Source organism: Chanodichthys erythropterus, chromosome 11 (assembly GCF_024489055.1).
Source record: "Chanodichthys erythropterus isolate Z2021 chromosome 11, ASM2448905v1, whole genome shotgun sequence".
Lineage (NCBI taxonomy): Eukaryota > Metazoa > Chordata > Actinopteri > Cypriniformes > Xenocyprididae > Chanodichthys > Chanodichthys erythropterus.
In genome coordinates this window covers 10,583,336-10,607,276 of record NC_090231.1, presented here as the reverse complement: position 1 = coordinate 10,607,276, position 23,941 = coordinate 10,583,336, and the positions used below count along the sequence as shown (strand labels likewise).

General features: G+C 39.5%; 1 protein-coding gene across 5 annotated transcripts in view; it reads right to left on the bottom strand.

The window, feature by feature from the left end:
• The window catches only part of exoc6b (exocyst complex component 6B), a 121,454-nt gene that overhangs the window by 3,993 nt on the left and 93,520 nt on the right, over positions 1–23,941 (bottom strand). For 3 of the 5 annotated variants that reach the window (XM_067401595.1, XM_067401597.1, XM_067401599.1), the window contains 2 exons: positions 2,478–2,590; positions 2,334–2,345 (listed from right to left, as the gene is read on the bottom strand). In XM_067401595.1, coding sequence (XP_067257696.1) covers positions 2,334–2,345; positions 2,478–2,590 — 125 coding nt within the window. The remainder of the gene's footprint in view (positions 1–2,333; positions 2,346–2,477; positions 2,591–23,941) is intronic. The other 2 variants (XM_067401596.1, XM_067401598.1) reach the window with 1 other exon arrangement.

The following is a 23,941-nucleotide window of genomic DNA, read 5'->3' as shown; positions in this document are numbered from 1 at the left end:
TAACAAAACACTGTAGTCGGCACAAACCATGTTTATTCTAACTGCAAGTGAACCCTTATTTTCATTCTACCTTGTGTAATTCTGCTCCAGGTTTTGGAAGATGAAGGCACTGGACTAATGGCGGGTTCAGACTACACAATATTTTTGTCAGTTACGATAGTCACTGTGTCAGATTATACTAATTTGCGACTTCTAAAATCTTGTCGTGGACAAGAAACATGTCAGACTACATGTTGCCACCTGACGATCCATCGCTTGCCACGTGCGTGCTGTCATTGAGAAGGCAAACTATTGACTCACAGAAGGTGTCATGAGCGTAAACAATGGCTAACAGCCTGTTTTGCTCTGTTTTGTCTCAGAAAAGGCCAAAAGGTAACGCATATCTGGATTGCACAGATATTTGGATTTCCTCCAAAGAGAACTGAGGTAACATGTTTTATTTACCTTTTTTCACTATGTCACGGTAGTCCCTTGAGAAAACATCATAAACACAGAAGTATTGTTGCCATAGCTCCTCAAACATTTCCTCCATTGTAAAATTCCACCTAGCAGGAACATTACCATTGTCTCTCTTTCACTTTGGCATGTTTGAAAGCATGTAGGAATGTACTTCTGTGCTTCTATTGGCCAGTGTCACACATGTGACGGAACTCGTCATGGGCGGCCGAAAAAAACTAAACATGCTAGTCTTTCTGTCTTGACGCCGTTAAGCATCGCAGACGCGGCACCGGGTGTCGTCCACTATGACACACTACACAAGCTGAAACAATCAAATCTAGCGTCCCGACATCCATTGTTGTTTACGAATCCCCAAAACACCCTATGTCAAGCAGACTGTGGCAAAAATCGAGCTATAATAGTGTAATCTGAACCGGGCTTAATGTGGATAGCTGCTATAGAGAACTCGAAGTGCCACATAAAAACAAAAGAATGCAAGAAATTATTAATGTATTAATGTAATGTATCAATTCCTAACTTGTAATCTAAATAAATAAATTGCTTTTGAAATTGACATTTCAACAGTCATTTTCATATTTAAGCATGTAGTAAAAACACAACAAAATTAAAATTGCATTTTATTAAGCATTTACAAAACCATATCTGGGTAGAAACCATATCTGTGTCGCTCTACCCCCAAGTTTTCTTCCCTGCTGTCCATGACCCCATCAGAACAGACCTGTAGCAAATTTCTGGGTCACGACCCACCAGTTGAGAACCACTTCATTAAAGATTACCGACCACATGCATGTACAACCAAAACTGCTTCAAAGATTTGAGTTTAGTGCTTTTCTATATTATATTTTTCCTCTTCTGAATGTACAAAAATGGGACATGCAACCAGTACCAGTGAAATATTTCCCATCCCTGCAATGAGGTGATACACAACCACATCACTGCTGGTCCGACTTCCTCAGTTTAGATGCTTCCTCCACTTAGAAACAATCATGATTTTATTGGATGAGTTTTTTTAAACAAAGTAAAACTCATATTCTTATATTTAATCTTCATTTCCCCTCTCTAAGTAACTAAAAAGCCTTTTCTTCTTAAGTACACTTCAATAAAGGAAAGCTTTTCTCTTCAACGAGCAGGTCGTGCTCTGATTCCAGACACACACACACACACGCACACTCTGTATTCGTGTTTAGTAGTGTGCTAACTCTCGCCAGGCTAAATAATACAGATCACTTTCACCGAGACAGAGGGGCAAGAGGGTAATGCTGAGGTAAGTGAAGCTCAAATGGGATCAGGCGGGTACGTGTGTTTGTGTGTGTGTTTGTGTGTGTGTGTGTGTGTGTGTGGGGGGGGGGGGGGGGGGTGTTATGCCAATCCGCTGCTGCTTTATATCACAGATACAAGAGGACAGCCAGAGAAGGGAGGGAGGGAGGGAAAGAAAAAGAGTGACAGAGGAAAGCTGAAGTGATCGAGGTCACAAGTCTAGCAAATACACACATACACAGCACTGAGGAATGCATACATTCTGCATTTATGTACCGAGTTTTAATGAACAGCATGCAAAACACTGACATTAATACTCACACTTGTACATAATGTACAGCAAACATCAGAAAGTGAACCAAACTTTACAAACATACACACAGGTCATGTGAGTAAATATAAAACACTTAAGAAATGTCCAGGTCATATTTTACCCCAAAAACAAAAGAAAACATATACTATTATTGCTGTATATGTGTGGTTCAGGTATTCCCTACATTATGGGGAAAATGCCTCAACAAAGATGGCAATATCTGAAATCTGAAATGAAATACAACCTGGACGTTTCATGAAAATCACTAATGCAAGGGCACATCAACAAAATGCAGAATACTTACGATCGAGAAATCCTACTCATGAATAACATATAAGATGAGAGAAAGAAAAAAAAACTTTTTGCATCTGACCAGTTGTCTTAAAGTAAAGGCATGTGGTTTGATGAGCAAGAGATGAGAGGAGAAAGAGACCAGTGTGAGACTCACTTTTCTAGAAGGGCCAGAGCCGTGTGAGGATTGACTCGCAGGTACTTGCAGGTGGGTCGGCCGTAGTCAGCCAGATATGTAGACCAGTCCCACTGAGTAAAGAGATCCAGTAACTAAAAACAGGACAGTGGTGGTGCCGGGGAAAAAAGACAAAGAGAGATCATTAAAGTTCATTAAACACCATCGCTGGCCCTTGTTAGATCAGGCCAGTTCACTTCTCCCAGTGTTACATAAGTGAGCTGGGCCTCTTAAATGAGATTATAGAGGAGACACAGGGGAAAGCAACATGACAAAGCAGGGGATTAGAGGAGAATGGAGAGAGGTTAAAGAGAGAACAGCCATTTACACTCTTTCACCCTGAATGCAGGGCTCTTTCTGACCCGGACCTGACCCGATAATGGGCCGGTAATGACCCGTGATTGACCCGGCCAGCTACTGACCTTGCTGGAGCCTGGCCAAAAATGCACCCCTCAGCACTGGCTCAATAAACAACAGAGCACATTCCTCCCTCCCAAACAAACCCACTCGCACAAACACACACATTTAGACGCAGATTCAGTGCTGGGAATGCAAACAAACACAATCAAACATGTCATCAAACTTGCCAACAGGGAAAAAAAAAAAAACTATACAACAAAACAAATGACTATACAACAACCTCTGTATTCAACCGTAAACACACATAAAGGACACATAAAACCAAATATGCCTATATATGTGTGTGAGGAAAAGGCATCTAAAACAGCAAAAAATGTCTTTAAGTATGTTAAAGGGATACATTTTGTCATTTACTCTTCTTTTGGAACAAATTCCTGTATGAGGCCCCGTTTACACTAATGCCTTTTTTTTTTAAACAGCATTTTTTGAAATGAAAATGATCCTCGTCTACAATGGCGTTTCCACAGCATTTCATCTCCTTCTACACGAAAACGCATGTCACATGACCGTTCGTGCACGTACAAGTGTAAGCAGTTGCCTCTTGCGCATGTAGGTAGCTGCAGTATTAAAAAAATGCAGAGTTTAACTGCACAATGGCTGCTAAAAATGACAACAAGGCCAGCAAAGATTGCAGTTCAGTCTCCATGTTATTGTTTACACGGTTGTCAAGGATACACAAAGTGAACATCGTTACGTCGAACGTCACCGTCACCGGGCTTTTTCGAAAGTAACAATGGACTAGTGTAAATGACAGCTGTAACTGTACCAAAAATTATGCGTTTTAAAGAGAAAACATGCTAGTGTAAACGGGGCCTGAGTTTCTTTTTTCTGTTGAACATTCGATTTTGAAGAATGTTGGTAACCAGTTCCTGGTCCTCATTGACTTCCATAGTATGAAAAAAAAAATACTATGTTCAACAGAACAAAGAAACTGATACAAATATGGAACAACTTGCGCGTTAGTAAATGATGACAATTTTAATTTTTGGGTGAACTACTAAATCAATTTTAATTATAATTGAGCTACAGCAAGTTTTTGTGAAGTCGAGCTACAGTCTCCTTCTGTCTTTCCAAGTATACATTAAATATTTATTAAATATACGTCACATATGACCTCTAATGTTCAGCACAAGTGCACAAAGCTGAGGCTGAAGTTTTGATTGTGTATACAAGCTATAAATGCATTATCTAGGTCTGCTAAGGTGTGGAGCAAAATTTCAGCTGCAATAGTGTCAATAGTGTAGCGAAGTATGAAGCACATCTCATACAGAAGTCACTTTCAAACCAAACAACTTTCTGTTGGGTCAATTTGTGCAACTTGAACCTACAGTGCAATCTGCAAGGGGAAATCTTTCGCCCCCAAGCAGAATTCCAGATTGTGTGGATTACTATTGAAATGACTGAATTTTGCCGTGAACGACAATAAATGTGACCGCAGCTATTCCGACTTAGAAAAAAAAAAAAAAAAAAAAAAAAACACCGGTAGTCAGACTAAAGCATTTGCATGAGCAATTATCGTTTTATTCCAACTGAAATAAAACTTTCAACAAACAACAAATTCAACCACCTGCTTTTTCAAGCAAAACTTCTCATGAAACCATGCACACGCACACCCTGTGCGATGGCAGATAAGCACCTGCGTGAGATAAGTGATTTTTGGATTTGCATTCATATCTTGTTTTTTCCTTTCTCTTCTTCCCGCTAGCATGGTCTGTACAGACCCACCAAGGGAGGAAGGCTGAGGAAAGAAGAGAGAGAGGGAGAAAATGAGGCCAGGTTTTGCCGCTGTCATTTGTAATCTGAATGCACTTGCATTCCACATAGCGCTAGCTAGTGTGTCAAACTCGTCCATGACCTGGGTTTCACCTTTCCGCTCTGCCTCTCCGCCCCGCCTTCACCTCCCAATGAACTTCTACTCGGTCTCTCTTTGACCTCGGCGTGACCCCCGACAGTGTTATCGGCCCCTCTCTGAACAAACAGAGGGCCACGCTAGAGAGGAGCTGGGGCATGGGGGTGGGCTGGCACTGGATTATCACTTCCTCTCATTCTTCTAAAAGAAAGAATGATGGAGAGAAAGGGAGCAAAAAAAGAAAACATGACGTTGCACATTGATGTGTTGCTCTCGTTTCCCTCGCAGCCTCAGCGTCACCCCTCGTTCACACTATCTCTCTGGACCGTTTGGATAAGGGCTTATAACAGTTATTCCGACTGTCGTACTTGTTTGTTTGGAACGCAGCAGGAATAGCTATTCTCGTTAATAGCCTGGGGGTGTTGGGAATTGACTGCCATGTTATTCTTTTCTCCCTTTAGACTTGTTGCTCTTTCTGGCAGTGTTCTGGAAAAACAAGGTTTGATTTGCCACTTTACTCGTGCAATAAATCTAAAAATGCTCTGGTGGGGAGTTATGTAATGATCACCTATGCCCTAGTAACCTAGTAGCCACCGACAAACGGCTTGTGAATATGATTTAATGAATGAGTTGCTAAGTAAAAGAAGGAAAACTAAGATGAAAGGATAACGTTCTTAGTTTTGTGTTCTCTAGTCGCTAATGCTGTTGTGTTTTTATTCTCTTTGTGCCATCACTGCCACCATCAATTCATCCATGCCTTTTCTCGTTAGTTCTCCTCTCACCTCTGGCTGCCCTCTGGATCTCAGAGTTGTTTAGTGCGTTCTGGAACATGGGGCCGTCAGCCCCAGAGGCTCATGCAGGCCAAAGTCATTGAGCTTGTGCCTGAATAATGATAACATTGATAATAACCAGCACAGAAAAGAGAGATCAGCCTAGTAAAGAAAGAAACAACAACAACCCCACTTTGCTAAAACAAACTAGTAGGGAGGCAGAGAGAAAAAGAAGCCAAAGTATCTACAGTAAAATATACAGATGGACTGACCTTTATTCAAAAAGGCCTATGCAGTTATCTGGCTTCGGGTTGCATGTTAATAAAAATGTCTTCTAAACATGGGATGAGTCACAATGGGCTGGGCATGAGAGTTGTAATTTGAACTGCAGCAAATAGGGCTCAAGTGCACGGTCATAAATGTGAACGGCGAGCAAATCCGATACAGATACAGCAGTGGTAAACCTCTGATGGGAGCAAATATGAACATGAGAAATCCAGAACACCTTTAAAGGGATATTTCACCCAAAAATTAAAATTGTTCAAATTCCTCAAGTTGTTCCAAACTTGTATAAATTTCTTTGTTCTGCTGTGCACAAAGGAAGATATTTGGAAAAATGTTTGTAACCAAACAGATCTTGTCCCCCAGTGACTACCATAGAAGGAAAAACAATACCATGGTAGTCAATTGGAAGGCAAGATCTGCTAGGTTACAAACATTCTAAATGTAGTAAATAGTAGTACATTTTTGGGTCAACTATCCCTTTAAGTGCTCAGTGTTTACAATTCTTTTTTAACAATTCTTTAAGTTTTAAGAGATAGTTGACTAAATAAATAAAAAAATCTGCCATCATTACTCAACCTTATGTTGTTTCAAACCCATAAGACTTTTGATCATCTTTAAAAGACAAAATAATGTAACCTTTTTCATTTGTGTTTCAAAGATGAACAAAGGGGGTTTGGAATGACATTATAGAGTGAGTAAATAATGCCAATTTTTGGGTAAAGTAAACTTTTAAAGGTGATCAATTAAACATGCAAAAAGATCAGATCAGATTTGTTGGGTGTATGGTTAATAAAAAATACTGGTGAAAAATAGTAGATAGTAGGCTGCTAACTTTATGATCCTCAATCATCCTGTCCACTCCTAGTCAATCAACAGAGTGGTTTTGAGCTCATGCATTCTGATCCTCATACCATCACCGCTTATGGTCATTTCTAGAAGTTTCTGTGGGAAATCTGTTAAAGTTAGTGGGAAAGGTCAGGTCTTATCTTAATATTAACATGGACAAACAACCAACTGAATCAAAAACACTTAGCTCAGCTATCCATGGCTCTGGATCATGTGAATGTAGAGAGAAGAGCGGAAAGACAAAAAGGGAAGGAGGAGCAACTAAAACATCAATCAACAGTCAGTCAAAGTACACTGGGAGGAAAATGATAAGCAGTATCTGAGTACTGAAAAAAGGGAAAAGTAGCTCCCTGTTTCTCAAGCCATATTTCAGTCCACATAGCAGTAGCACACTCAGGTCAGAGGTTATCCATAGAGGTTATCCTGGCTTAGACTCCATCTACGCTAAAGTGTCCTTCACAGCAGCAAGCATGAGACACTCAAACACAAATCTCAGTCTATGCAAACAAACATGCTCTTAGCCTCAGGGAAAAGATATGTCAGTCAGGATATACAGGATATTAACGTGTGTGTGTGTGTGGGGGGGGGGGAGACTTTAAAATGACAAAGTCCTAGAAGCACCAGTGCTGGAAATGACAGAAACTGTCAACCAAAACAAGAGAAAGTGGAGAAGAGGAATAAGAGACAAGAAAGACAAAAAGAAAATAAAAGCAGTCCATAATGGGAAAAAATGTGGAGGAGGAAGAGAAAAATGATGGAGAGGGAAAGGAAGAGGAGGCGGCAGAGGGGGAGCAGGAGAAGAAGAGACTCCCTCATCTCCTGCTCTCCCTCTGCTGCCTCAGATTGTTGTGCAGGACTCAAAAGAGACAGGTCAAATTGAGGGAATAAAAATAAAGGAAGGAAGAAACATGTTCAGCACTTTTACAATAACTCATCTTTAGTTAATACAGGTATAGCTAACAATGAAAGAAAAGAAAAAAAAAAGCATTTATGTCTCGTTTCCACTGAGCAGTATGGTTCAGTTCAGTACATATAAAGTATGATTCGAGATGGTAAACCCTGATCCGGCTTGCGTTTCCACCGCCAACGGTACCCTTACTTGATAGGCATGGTGCATGCCGGAAAGTAGCGATTGATGTCATTCTCACGTGAAGAAGAAAGTGACAGTAAAGAACAATGGAGGACATACAGCAGCTTTGTTTGGGCAAAGGCTGAAGGCTCCAAGAAAAAACAGCCGAAAAATACACATTGTTTTGAAAAGGTATTATGTCGTCATTCCCCTTTTAGCACACGCAAGTGAAGATTCTCTGTCAACCAATCAACGTTATGCAGTAGCTCCACCCTTTTGGTACCGGTACTATTGGTACTAATGTGATTGGTACCCCAACGGACGAGTCCCAAAAAAGTGGTACGGTACGGTTCAGTATTTTAGTACCATTCACAACTTCTGACAATGGAAATGGAAATAATTGTGTACCGTACTGTACTGAACCTTATCGCTCGGTGGAAGCCACTATTAACCCAGGTCAATATTAAAATGGCAATAGTGCAACAAAGTAGCTGAAATCCTTCTATTTCCCTGCATGCTTTGCCTTGACACTCGAAAGGGAGAGTAAATGCTAAAATTAAGTGTTATATAATGTTTTTGTGTAAGATTGATGTTAAGTGGGAGATTTATTAGTGTTTAATGCTTTGCTATGAAGAGTTTCTGTTACATGGTTTGTTTTTTTGTTTGTTTTTTCACTCAAAAATTTCAAGTTAAGAGCAAATGTATGAGTACAGAATTTAAATCTGCCAGTTCTGCTTACTTAAACTTTGAATTTCTTAACTTAAAAAAACTGATGTAACTGATTACCTCTTTTTTTAAGTTTTGCCAACTTATTTGGGTTTACACTGTATGAATTTTGCTGCTATATTATCATGTTAACAAAATGAAATGCCAGTGATGCAGATCTTTAAATAGAGTGTACCAGAAAGAGGCTGTAATGACCTGTATACTTCAGAGTACTCCAGAGTGAAATCAGAGTAAAGGCCTTTGCACACTTCGCATGCGAAATTTTCGCACGTTAAAAAATAAATTCAACCTCACGTTATGTCAATCACGTTTGCACACTGCCTCCGAAACTTTCGTCCGTCAAAAAATATTCGGATCAGGTTCGATTTTCTGGGTTTTTCGCATCCGTGGCACGCATTTTGAGAGACATTTTGATAATTCAGAGCCACCGTACGCGAATGCAAAAATCCCGAATGCCCATCTGACAAGTTGATCCACGTTGCCCACAGCACAAAACAGCAGCACTGAATGACAAACAACGTGCGGAATACAAAGACAAATTGTGCCAGTAGCAAAGCATCAAACTGAGCCACTGACATCCTGAAGTTAACTTTGAAACGCTCGGGATAATCACGCAGCTCCTTGATGAGGTGGATCTCTCCTTTCTCTCTATGCAATCTCGAAATTGGATGGACCCAATATTTCCTATTTTTAAAGAGAGAGAGGACAACTAAATCATGCTCACTGCTTGAAGACTTCATTTTGTATTGTTTTGCGATTTTTTTGGCAATGCATTCATTAATACGCATCGGACTCAGTGTGCAAGGTCTCTGTGCGTGACGAATTTTTAGGACTACGAATACGAAAAAACGTATGTGAAAATTTCGGACTCAGTGTGCAAAGGCCTTAAATGTAAAAATGAAAAATGACCACTTACCATTGATCTCCTCTGCTCCTATCTGCTGGTGGGGCTGTGCCACAACTGAGTAGCTCATATAATTACATTAGTAGAAGCAGAGACACAATTAAGACTGGCCAGAAGTCTCAAGAGGGCTTCAGAGGATCTCAACAGAGCAGAAGCTCCAGCCCGAAGTATTCTGACAGCCGTAACTTGATTAAAATTGGGTACAAATATTGTTGTCACAGGCCACAGGACACAAAGAGTTCATGAAATTAATTTTCCACCTTTTCAACTCAATGACAATACTAAATTGATACAGAGATTCTCTGGGTGTGTATAGTACAGGTCGCTACAGGACACTGCTAATCTTTAACTGCAAAGTGAACATGTACTGAGGGAACTCTAAGCATGTCCATAAAGCAGAAGGAGGTTGGGGTCAGTGGGTGGTCAAGATGGAGATGGTTGCGGTGGCTGATACACTCTGCCTCTGAGCTGAACCCCACTTGGGTCATTGTTCTGTTATCAGTCCTGTTCGCTCTGTTAGCAAGCCACATCAGGGACAAGTAAAAACAGCCTTCTTCCTGAGGCCGCAACGTCTAAGGAGCCATAGTCTGGGGAAGACTTGGCCTCAAACTTACCTTCCTGTCCTCTTCAGACAAGGAAGAGTTATCTCGGGGGTTATGGTGTGGTGAAGCGGTCATAGAGACCTGAGGAAAGTGGCCAAATCCCACAGAATGCAAAACAGTCACATTTGTGAAATATCTAAGAAATGGCTGGGTAAGTAAACCTTATTAAAACCTGGTTCAATCGCAATCTCAGATGACAGAAAAATCAGATGACAAACTATGACTGAAGTATTATAAAAAGTTAACCAAAAGTAAAAAAAAAAAAAAAAAAAAAGATATATTACATAAAATTATGAGGTGCTACAAAGTATTTAGCCGCGCACACACTTAACAACTATAAGGCCGTATAATTGCATGAATGTAAATTGATACTCATGACTGATCGTGCTCAAACGCGTCCAGTCAGAGCCAATTGCGTTCAGTCTGCGATTACAGTCGGTGTTCAAATTCCATGTGTGAGTATATAAATCGGCTCCAGTCGAAAGAAACAATCTGTATGTGTGTTCAGTTCAATCTTAGACTGTTTCCGCTAATCGTTAGGTGTGTCCCCGGCTTTTGGGTCAGAACAGATGATTTGGCACGTCCCTCTCTGTGACCTTCTGTTTGACTTGTTTTGACACTTATTTTAATAGAGTTACAGACTGTAATTAATGGATGTTTGAACATTTACGTTAGCCTAGGGGAAGAGGTGGCCTCACTTTCAACTTCCTGTCCATTCAGAAAAGAGAGTTATTGCCAGGTCAATATGACAACAAAACAGTCACAAGCCCTTTTAGTCCAATGCAGAACAGATCAACTAAGAATGAGTGTTAATAAATAAATGTACAGTATCTATGGGCAAACAGTAATATTTTGCAATTGGAGGATGAGCTCATTTTCACTGTCCATTTCTCCACACACCCCGTTTTAAAGTAGTTGATGGTGGCAATTAATAACTGTTAGACTGAAGAACTTGGCACTGGCCTGGGGAAGACATGACCTCCGTTTTACCTTCCTGTCTATTCCAACAAGGTTATTTATTGTTGGGGAAAAAGTGTGACAGAATGGTCAGAGCTGAGCCAGTAGCAAGCATCTAACAGAGTCTGTAATGTGCAGAGAGAGCTGAAAGGAACACAGAACAGAAAAAAATATAATGTTGAAATATTTATGAGAAGGTTTTAACGTTTTTAAAAAACATGTATTACGCATGTTATCTAATTACTCATATAGAAAATATCTATAAGAAAAAAAGGACAATGAAGGTGTACACAATAGATGGAATTAGAATGATAATGTAACACATAAGATTAAAGTAATCAGGAATAAATTATATTTTTCAAAATATATTAAAATAGAAAACAGGTATTTTAAATTGAAATATTTCACAATGTTGCTGTTTTTACTGTACTTATCAAATAAATGTAGCCTTGGTGAGCATAAGAGACCTTAAAACTTTCAAAAAGCCGTTTTAAAAGTCTGTCTTTGAAGTCAATTTCCCTATGGAGAAAATATGAGCTTTTTACTTCCTTATGGGATTCATACTTATGACTCTTGCGCTCTATTCCGAAATGCAGTAGAAATAAGATGAAATGCAGTGGAATATTCAAATATGATAAGAAAATAAAAAGCAGCTTTGTTAACAGCATGACAAACACAGTGTCTTTTGTTAAGGCAGTTTCCAGAAATCATATTTATGCCAATGGTGTCTCATCGTTCACATTTATAAGAAAAGAGCCTTTTTATGGCTTACAGGAAAGGGACAAATCAAAAGTACTCTTACAGCTGCTGTAGGAAAATGAAAATGGAATGTGTATCTGTGTGTGTTTGTGCGTGTGGTATGGCGACAGACAATAAACCAGCATTACAGAACTCCTACCCCCTTTCACAGGTCATGAATAACAATATAATCTGATAAAAGTTTTTTTTGGTGATGTCGTGGTGCTGTCTCTATGGATGTGAACTCTGATAGCCCTCATGATCAAGGTCAAAGAGAGGCTACAGACAATACTGCTTACTCATGATCATCACAGCATAAAGAGAAACAGATAAACAGCTGCCAAAAAAAGGGAAAGAGTGAGTGTGTGTGAGAGAGAGAGAGAAAAACAAAACAAAACAAAACAAAAAGAAACTAAGGGTCAGGTTGGTGCTTGTTATCCCAGCGGAATTTACCAAATCCTATTTACCTTACTAAATGCCAAACAAATTGGCATTTGTAAATGACCTACAACACATTGTGCTTTCCGGTAAAAAGGTGATGAGGGTTGAGATGGAGGTTGTTAAAGAGGCAAGACCGGTAAAATTTCTGTCAAGCCTTAAAGTAGAAATTCACAAAGGGAGGGGAGAAAATAAGGAAAGAAAAATAGAGGAGCAGGGGGTGGGAAGAAAGAAAAAAAGGGAAAATAATACCAGTCTCTCTTTTCTGTACCCCCTTTACCCAGGCTCTCCCATGAGGGCATAGCTCCCTGGCGCGGGGCTGATCTAAAGTGGTACAGGGTGAGGGGCTCAGACTTTGGATCTTGCCTGACTCCCTGACTGGACCAAAGCCAAGGTTACCGAAGGGTCAGCTCCCCCTCTCTCTGTCCCGATTCCAGCATGTATAACATGCATAACACACAGACTTTCTGCTTTACCATACAAACCCTCCTCGACCTGCCAATACTAACTGAGCCTGTGAGAGACGAAGAAGGAAAACGAGCGAGACAGATAGCACGTCAGGCTTATCGTCCGCTGGCTCCGAGGGAATGCGAGCAGGGTCGGCCGGAGGCCACTCGACTGGCCCACCCCCTACTCGCTTACTCTCTCTCCCTTGGACGGAAAGACAGGCGGAAGGCTGGAGAAAGTGATTACACCTGGTCTAGTTCTGGCTGTTAACTTGAGGAAGGTCAGCCAGCGTGCGCCAGGGCCAGGATGAGTTCACTGTCCAAAACGTCACATTCATGTGTCTTCCCACTCACTCCCCCGTTTTCTTTCCTCATCACTTAGAGTTTTTAGTTGTGTGCTCTACATAGTACAGTGGGTGAAGTTTGCTATTTTTGCACATTAAAAAGCTGACTACACACAAAAATGTTGCTGAGTAGTATTATGTGCATGAAAGTTGTGTTAAAAAAGGATGATTCTATGAAGTGTTCCATCATGGGATGATTATGTTGATCAGGGTTGAGCAAAATTCAGAAGTTAAAGGATTAGCCCACTTTCACATAAAAATTTCCTGAAAATTTACTCACCCCCATGTCATCCAAGATGTTCATGTCCTTCTTTCTTCAGTGGAAAAGACATTAAAGTTTTTGATGAAAACATTCCAGGATTATTCTCCTTATAGTGGATTAGAATTGGCCCCAAATGATTGGAGGTCAAAATTACAGTTTCAGTGCAGCTTCAAAAGGCTTTAAATGATACCAGACGAGGAATAAGGGTCTTTTCTAGCTAAATGATCTGTCATTTTCTAAATATATTGACATGGGGCGAGTAAATTATCAGGAAATTTTTATCTGAAAGTGGACTAATCCTTTAAGAATTCAAAAAATTCTACTCAGGTAACCAATTCAAGTAAATATAGAGACTAAATAGAACATTTCCAAAACATCCATTCATCCATAGCAAAACACAACTTCTGAAGCAAAAAAATATATGCTATATTGCCAAAAGTTTTGGGATGCCTTTACCTGCACATGAACTTTAATGACATCCCATTCTTAATCCGTAGGGTTTAATATGGAGTTGGTCCACCCTTTGCAGCTATAACAGCCTCAACTCTTCTGGGAAAGCTTTCCACAAGGTTTAGGAGTGTGTTTATGGGAATTTTTTACCATTCTTCTAGAAGGTCAGGCAGTGATGTTGGCGAGAAGGCCCGGCTCACAGTCTCTGCTCTAATTCATCCCAAAGGTATTCTATCGGGTTGAGGTCAGGACTCTTTATGGACCTTGCTTTGTGCACTGGTCTGCAGTCATGTTGGAACAGGAAGGGGCCATCCCCAAACTGTTCCCACAAAGTTGGGAGCATGAAATTGTAAAAAAGTCTTGGTATACTGAAGCATTAAGAGTTCCTTTCACTGATACTCTGTGATTTTTACGTGGCCTACCACTTTGTGCTGTTAGTTGCTGTTATTTAATAGTAAGGAAATGTCTCAAATTGGCTTATTGCACAGGTGGCAACCTATCCCGGTACCATGCTTTAATTCACTTAGCTCCTGAGAACGACCCATTCTTTCACAAATATTTGTAGAAGCCGTCTGCATGCCTAGGTGCCTGATTTTAAACACCTGTGGCCATGGAAGGGATTGGAACACCTGAATTCAATGATTTGGAGGGGTGTCCCAATACTTTTGGCAATATTATGTATATAGTTTCAAATTATTATGCAACTTATGAGTAACATCATTTAAATTACAATTGGGATTTCAATAAACATTCAGATTTTTGTTTTTCAAATAAAGTGTTTGTTTTATTTTTTATTTTTTTTATTACTTTTTTAGATAACTGGTATCAATCTCAGACAGGTTTGTTAAATAGTTTGCCAGGTCTTCTTAGGTAAATGGAAACCCTACTTTAAGAGGTTCTTCAGACTTCAGAGACACCAACAGCTTCAAATACCTGTTTGCTGCTCAACAGTGACTTTTTTATAGCTTCCCTTTTAATACAATTAAGTTTTTTTGACACAAAGTTCTCTTGTGCTGTAAATCAAAAATCTTATGATAGTTTGATAATCTCCATTCAGTTTTCGCAAAATATTAGTTGTTTTCATACCTTTTGCGTAACATTGCACCATGTCATGCCTTTCATCTTCAGAAAGATCTTTCTTCCTCCCCATATTGCATGAGAACTGTGACTTGCTTAATAATGTGGAACAACCTTTTTAAGTAGGTTTTCCATTTATCTAAGAAGACATGGCAAATTATTTAACAAACCTGTCTGAGATTGATACCAGTTATCTAAAAAGATATGAGAAATAAAACAAATAAAACACTTTCTTTGAAAAACGAAAATCTGAATGTTTATTGTACTAAAACTATTTTTTTTTATACTGATGTCACTTGCATAATATATATATATATAAATCATCAATAAAAACAAACATCTACCTGTTTCTACCTGCAGTTAATCCTATAACCCTGATATTGTATTTGTTCTTCTATTATTGCCTTCTTTACAAACAGAGGTAAAAGCTACTTTTTCTTATAAATCTATGATGAATCCTTTATTCTTGAAAGAGTGTAACCTCCAGACCAGCACTATGCCATTACATAAGAGTATTCTTCTTTCTTTTTTGTTGCCTATTTTCTTCTCTCCCAAGAACACAGGTCTTGGTAATCAAAGACAACACCACAATGTCAAGCTATACAGAAATCCACAGGACAAGAAAATTAAATAGTGTGACAAACAGAATGTATAAATAAGCTTTTAAACAAAGGAACAAGAACAATAATTCCATCCAAACTGACTAAAACAGTGCTCCTACAGTGTAAGTTACCAGAACCAAGGGTCAGAACTGAGGGAAAACCACAAATATGTGGGTCCCATAAATGACTCCTATATAACCCCCCCCCCCCCCCATTTGAAAAGTGGTGGAGGTCCAGTCCAGCAGCTGGACAACGGGAAGCCCTGTTTTGAAGTGGAGCGGTTTCCAAGTTTTTTTTTAGTTTTTTTTTTTTTTTTAGAGAAATTAACTTAAAGGGATAGTTCACCCAAAAATAAAAATCCTGTCATCATTTACTCACCCTCATGTTGTTCCAAACCTTTCCATGGAACACTGTAGAATATATTTCAGCTATTTTTATCCATAAAATGAAAGTCAGTAGGGTCCAAAACATTTGTTCCTAAAAAGATAAAGTACTATGAAACTAAATCATATGACTTGAATGATATATTCTTTTGAAGCAACACGATCATGTGGCAGGATGAACACATTGATATTAAGTCTTTATTTACTCTTAAGTCAAATAAAAGCATTGATCAATGCACACAACACAATCAAATATGGCAACAAAACCTTCAACTAATGTCAAAACTCATTGTTTCTTGCACATCACGAGGCAAAACATCTTAACATTTGTGTTGCCATATCTGATGTAGTCTATGCATGTGTTGATCAATTTTTTTGTTTTGATTTCAAAGTAAATAAAGGCTTAAATTCTCATCCAATTTGTTCATCCTACAAAGTGATCATGTAACTTCAGATATACCAGCTGTATGGATTAACTTCATAGACCTCGAAAAATCTGGATCCTGCACTCTAAAAAATGCTGGGTTAAATATGGACAAACCCAGGGATTGGGTTGTTTTCACCCAGCCTTTTTTTTTTTAAAACCAAATTTTGGATTTATTTTTTAGCCAGCAATATAGTAATATAGTAAAAGGCATGTTTCCCCCAAATAGGGGCAAATTTGTGAGGTATTTTAAGCTGAAACTTGACCATACCAGAGACTTACATTACATCCTGTGAAAGAGGGCATAATAGGTGCCTTTTAACCCAACTTCCTGGGTTTGTCCATATTTGACCTAACTTAGGTTGTTTTTAACCCAGCATTTTTTAGAGTGTGTTGACTTTCATAATATGCAGAAACATATCTTTTCTGTTCCACAGAAAAAGAAGAAAAAGAACAGGTTTGGAATGACGTAGGTGAGTGAATGATGATAGAACTTTCATTTTTGGGTGAACTATACTTTTTAAGGATTCGAGAGAGAAAGAAAGAAAAGGGTAAGCTGGAGAAGCAAGAATCAGTTGACAGTTTGTGTTCATGCTGGAGTGAGAGAGAAGATGCATGTCAGTGCCATCCTCATAGGGCTGAATGGGACCCTGCCGCAAAGAGAGATGTCAACCCCCTGCTCGGAGAATATCTGCTCCCTCACTGACTCCATACAAGCAGGGCAGCTCATCCGTCTGACCCCTGGAGACCTATGACAGCGCCTCAAACAGGCCTTTCACTGACACACACCAGCACACCATTGAGAAGGAGCAGGGGGGATGGATTTAAGCGTGACACACTCACTGGGCATTGAGAGGAAGCAAATGGGGGACGATTAAACTGTGACACCTGTCACTGGCTTGTTTAGGCAGACTATGGAGAAATGGTCTGAGGAGAGCACTGCCTGTGTCGTTTCCTTTTCTTTCTCCTTCCTACATTTCCACTCCTTCTCATTCATTTTCACATATTTTCCATAAGCAAAGACAGGCAAATCTAGGAGAACTGATTTGCTTGTACAATCGAGATTCTGTGGCAGTCTTTGTTCTTAAACTTTCTATCTCTCCCTAAAGGAACCACACAGAGCAGATCTGTGGGAGGCTGTAGTTGAACGGGGTGAGGAGAAGAGCACAGCCCATATGGTTTCATCCTCAATCTCTCTTCTTTCCTGCACACCTTCACTGCCGCTGTCTGACCTCAGCTACTGAACCAGGCAGGTTAAGGTTCAGGGAGACTGCGGTTGACCGAGAGGCTCCATTAAAAACACAAACACACACTCAGGGCTCCAGTTCATCCTACTGACATCACTAAAAGAGAATGTGGGACAGAGGTGGTCTTAAACTCACCCACCCTCCAAAGGTGGAAAATAACCTTACAGATCAGGTCCATGGTCATTGAACTGTCAGTGGATGACAAAAAAACTAAATGGAATTCTAATTAACTCTGAAACAGAATGTCCACAAGGAATGTGTCATTTTTTAAAAAAATATTTAGGCATTTTTGCCTCTTTTGTTAGTGGAGATGGGGTAGGAAATTGGATTTGCATCATCCACATGAGCACCATGGCTTAACATGTCTATCAGAGCTCTAAATATAAGCAAACTTTAAAGGAAAAGTTCACCCCCTGAGTGTACAAGAGAAGAAGGTGGTGTAAGAGTTGCAGTCCCACAGAAAACAGATGGACACTTTACTGCAGTGATTCACTCTCCCAAAGGCATATGCTTGACAGGGAAATACCGACCGGCTATTTTGGAAACGGCTGGAAATCCCACATGCTAGATTTCAGTTTCAGTAATATTTACATGCACCATAATGTCACTCATGTATTAGTCAGAATTTCCACTTTTTCAATAATGATCACATTGTGTCTTGTTATTAATCAATGTTCAATGGCAGTTTTCTTTCGTTTTGACTTTTCTAACTGCAAAGCCATATCCTTTCACTTTTACTTAACTAGAAACTGTTAATAGAAAGAGATGTCACGTATATTTTTTCCCCAAAGACATGTTGGCACATGTTACGCAACTGCCTGAAACAAATGGTACATTAATACTGTACATGTTCCTTGACACTCCTGTAAGTCATTTCTCTGAACCCGTGAACTTCCTCCCATACCACAAACAATATGAAGATTAACTATAGTGTCACAAATCAGAAAAAAAATTATGACTAGTTTAAAAAAATAATAATAAACTACAATAGTATAGATCCATTACTGTTCAAAAGTTTTAGGTCAGTATGATTTCTTTTGTTTTGAACAAAATTATTATTATTATTATTATTAGCAAGTTTGCATTTAATTGTTTCAGATTGTTACAAAAAATTCTGTTCTTGTGGACTTTTTTTTTTTTTTTTTTTTTTACTGTTTTCAACATTTATAACAAGAAATGAAGAGTTAATTTGCAATTCCCAGTAATATCAATCAAACTGCATATTAAGTATAACTAAAAGAAAATACAGGTAACTTACAAAATTAAAGTTCATTGAAAGTATGTTTTTATATACATTAAAATTTAGTTTTTTAGCAAAAGCAAACAACTCGTTTTTTGTCAAAAGAAGATAAATCCACATTTCATGTTTCAGAGTTAAACAAAACCAAGTAATTTAAATGCAAAAGGACAACCAAGAGTTCAGCATGTAAGACATGTATGGTGTATAAGGAGTTGCAGGAGTCGAAATTATAAATCCTCGATCACTTTTAGTCAGCTTTGACGAAACTCTCCTCAGTTAGCACGTCTTTTCGAAATGACTAGCAGCCTTATCACCTGACCTGAATACCGCACGCTGATTAGTTAAAACTGACTTATTGGGTTGTGTTCACAAACAGCAATGGTGCTTGATGGTACACTCTATTGCCAAAAGTAGTGGGACACCCCTCCAAATCATTGGACTCAGGTGTTCCAATCACTTCCATGGCCACAGGTGTATAAAATCAAGCATGCAGACTGCTTCTACTAACATCTGTGAAAGAATGGGTCGCTCTCAGGAGCTCAGTGAATTCAAGCGTGGTACCGTGATAGGTTGCCACCTGTGCAATAAGTCTATTCATGAAATTTCCTCACTACTAAATATTCCACAGTCAACAGTTAGTGGTATCATAACAAAGTGGAAGCAATTGGGAACAACAGCAACTCAGCCAAGAAGTGGTAGGCCACGTAAAATCACAGCGCATGCTGAGGCGCACAGTGCGCAGCAGTCGCCAACTTCCTGCAGAGTCAATAGCTACAGACCTCCAAACTTCATGTGGCCTTCAGATCAGCTCAAGAACAGAGCGTACAGAGCTTCATGGAATGGTTTTCCATGGCCGAGCAGCTGCATCCAAGCCTTACATCACTAAGTGCAATGCAAAGCGTCGGATGCAGTGATGTAAAGCCCACCGCCACTGGACTCTAGAGCAGTGGAGACGTGTTCTCTGGAGTGACAAATCACACTTCTCTGTCTGGCAATCCGATGGACGAGTCTGGGTTTGGAGGTTGCCAGGAGAACGGTACTTGCCGGACTGCATTATGCCAAGTGTAAAGTTTGGTGGAGGGGGATTATGGTGAGTTTTTTTTTTTTTTTCTCAGGGGTTGGGTTCGGCCCCGTAGTTCCAGTGAAAGGAACTCTTAATGTTTCAGATAACCAAGATATTTTGGACAATTTCATGCTCCCAACATTGTGGGAACAGTTTGGGGATGGCCCCTACCTGTTCCAACATGACTGTGCACCAGTGCACAAAGCAAGGTCCATAAAGACATGGTTGAGCGAGTTTGGTGGGGAGGGACTTGACTGGCCTGCCTATATATATATATATCTATATATATATATATATATATATCTATATATATATATATATATATATCTATATATATATATATATATATATATATATATATAGAGAGAGAGAGAGAGAGAGCGAGAGTGTATATAAACAATGGTTATGTTTATTAACTCTAGCAGTTAATAAACAAAACTGCATACGTCTGACGACAAGAACTGGGCTACTCCCCAGCGGATGCCGTCGCTTTTGGTCTACAATAGTCTGAATATAGGCATACCCTAGTGATTCAGGATAAACCAAAACACTCTTTGGAAGATATTCATTACATTAATTTTAAACAAAAAAAAAAGTTACATAGTGTACCTTTAAAGAAAAAATTATACATAATGTATGTATAACGTCCAATCGCCTACACAAGTATGAACTACAGTTTAAAGTTTGAGAAGAACAAAATTTCTCATTTTGTTACGAGAAGTCTTTATAACTGAGGGAACATTCTCCAGATTCCCTTCTCTAGAGGAGGTTGCTGACTGAGAATTGGGAGCAAGCAGCAAATTTCCTTAAACCGCAGTGAACTCCTTTCAGAGGTGGGGGGGTTCAAATTTCTGGCCCACCAACATGTCCCCGCCTTGCACCCTGTTGCCGGAACAACATTTTTTTACTATGGGTCACTAGCGGACTCTGAGTTTGTTTAGAGATTACCAAACACACACACACACAAAAACATATGAATATAAACATACTCCAAAATAACCCTGAAAGTATTAAATCATCGGATGGTGCCAGAACATTATAGGGATTACATTTCAATCATTTGTTTCTGTGCAAGCATCAAACCACGCTTAAACCAACATTGACAGCAAAATATCACCTCAGAACACAGAGTTATCACAATCACAAGAGAAAAGTGATGTCAGAGACAAAAGAAACAAGGGCATAGAGATAAAAGAAATCAAACACAGCTGCAGTTGGCTTGCTAGAACCGTATGGACACTAGGAAGGTGCCCAGAGGGTTTAGAAGGACGCAAGCATAAGCCTCTAGTGGTGTCACTAGTGTTAGGCTTTCACCGCCAAGGACTAAGAGAAAGGAATGGAAGGGGTTAGAGAGGGGAAAAGCATTTTACATTGAATCCTTTTAACAACGTTCCAGGAATTCTAGGATAATGCCTGTGGACAGGCCACAGGAATGCTTAGCAGCCTCATAGTTCCTAAATTCATGGGACGAGGAAAACGTTTCCCCGCCCTCTCTGCTCTTCAATGCAGTGCCCCAGAATGGATCATGAAATGTGGGCAGGAGAGACAGCACCGCAGGGGATGTAAATAAAGTCTCTCATACCTTCAACCATCACCCTCGATGGCACAAATGGAGGCTGGAAGGAAGGGCTTTTATGCACCTGTACCAGAGCAATGAATTTAAACCCTGCAGGGTCCTGCACCATTCAGAACCAAAATGAGAATGACTTTGAAATTCAGTCAGTGAATTTGTAATGAATATGAATGTAGAATCACAATATCGAAATTGAATGTAAAATAGAATTCAAATGAAGTGAAATTGTTAACTAGAAACGCATTTTGTAAAGGCAATCTTTGAATGTTAGCACAGTCTTGTTTGAAAGATTTGTAAAAAATAAATAAAATTAAAAAATCCTTTAAGTTTGAAGTTTATAGTGACATAGAAAAAAACAACAACAACACATAGATGAATAAATCAGACAGACAGATAAAGACAAACAAAAACCATATGCAGTTAACCATCAAATTAGTCAAATCTAGCCAAACTCTATTTAGACCACCCCTTCATATACTAAAAACAGTTCTGTAAAGCAATCAGGGCCTCCGCATCAACCAAAGCCTGGCTGCTGGCTCTTTCCACCCCCACCCCTTAGAGCTCAGAGGAATTTGGGAAGGCTGAAGATCCAGGGCAAGAGTTGAGGCATGCGGCAGCCCCGAGAACGTGCACTGCTGGGGGGCCAGCTCCACCACAGAGGCCAGCAGGCCTCCCACACCAAGGCCAGCCAAGGGTTCCCATCACCACAAACCTTCCCTAATATAATCTGCTAATATAAGACTCCTAAATATAGAACTACAGCCTGGATCATACCATTTATAATGCCTACTTCTGATTCCTCACCGTCTCATTTTTATCTGTTGTTTTTTTTCTTGTAAAATCACTCTTCATAATTTGCTAAAAAAAGACTGGAAGGCAAGTCAAACACAGGCAGGTTTTATCTGTCTTTTCTCTTTACTTTCACCTCTATATTCTTCATATTTTGAAACGTCAAATTACAGAAAAGCAATTTACACACAGTGATTGAGATTGACAATCGATTGTGTCTGAAGTCCAGTTCTTATTAAAGTGCTATCTTGCTCTTAGACCATAAAACCCCTATTTACATTTGTATAATAATGTGTATGAATGTAGCCAGGCATTTTTCGTGTGCTTATGCTATACGTTCATTTTGCATATAACAGAAGAACTATTAAAAATTCAGCCGTGATATCTGAAAATTTCAGGTAGGCATTTTGGTTGAAGAAATGTAACTCTGCTTCATAACCAAACACAACCGTATTTAGCACTCCAAACAGCAGTCAACCATATCTCCCTACTATGTGAATGTAACTAAAAAGAGAACAGATTAACGCAATAACGAATGAGAACGTCTGAGAATTAAGTCGTTCGTCACATCATCCTCCATCCATCCTCTTATTCCTCTCTGTCTAAAGTGCTTTGAAGCAGAATTTGGATGTCCTTCTTTTCTTTTTGTATTCTTGTCTTTTCAGATAGGAGAGTGAATCCAGGTTCCAGCCTCTCACCAAAACCCCTCCCAGAGCTTCCGGACCTTTTCGTTGTCTATCTCCAGAAGTATTGACCCACAGCCCCATCCCAGGACCCGGGAGACCGGGACACAAACAGGCCCTTCAGGTTGATTTATCGGGCGTATTCAAGGCCAGGCACGCAGGGGGACAGAACAGTTCTGACGTCTCTGATCACCAGAACAACCCCTTTAAAAAGCCACCTCGAGAGAAGACTGCACCTCTACCGACTTCGGATGCTATTGAAATTATAATAACAATAACAGTATTAATAATGAAAGATATCTTTGTAGAGTCATGCATCATGACAGCTCAAAAGCAAAACATGACATTAAAAAAAGCAAAATGGCTATTTTGTTCATTCTTTTCTTCAGCATCCTCTTTTCTCCTCTCTTAAAAAAAAACAAAGCAAAACCACACAAGCGCCTTCATGGTGAAGTCAGGTTAAAAAAAAAAAACTAAATGGAAAACAAGTGGCACTGCATCATGATGGCAGGCGGGACAAAACGGAATTGTTTTAGTGGAAGAAAGAGCTATCCGTCACTGTCTGTCAGCTCATTCATCCAGTACTCCCTGAGCATCCAGCCCATCCGTCATCCCCTCTCAGTCCCTGACACCCGCCCAGGTTGGCCACTTCGGCAACAAGGGAGGGGGTCCCAAATATGGACCCTTATACCCCCACTATTATGGTTTCCCATCCTTTCTAGATCTTGGAATTCAGAAACACACATAAGCTACATACTTCTTACCGGCCTTTTTTCAAACATTCATTTGATGTGTCCCAAAAAAAACTGTAAATATATTTATTACAACTGATGCATGACCTGATACAGTGTATACATTTTTTCTTTTGAGGTTTTTGCCAAGTTTTTTTAGACAGATAATTGAGAGGAGAAATATATAATACAAATACAGAACTGGAATCGAAATTGAACTTGCATTTACCACATGAGCATCACTGTCTTACTAGAGATGGGGGAGGAAACTGGCTCATCAATAGAATGTGATTCTTTAACAATTGTAAATCAATTCACAAAATTTAAGAATTGGTTTAGCTCATTTCAGTTAGATCCACAAACACTAATTCAATCTCTTAGCTTTTGTTTGCAGTATGCAAGACATGAGCTGCCAACCAGGACTGTACATGAAAGCCACAATTTTACAAAAGAACAACGTTCAACAAAGTATTATTCCAAGATTTTGTTTGTATAAGAAAAACAATGGGGGAAAAGTGTTCTCATTTT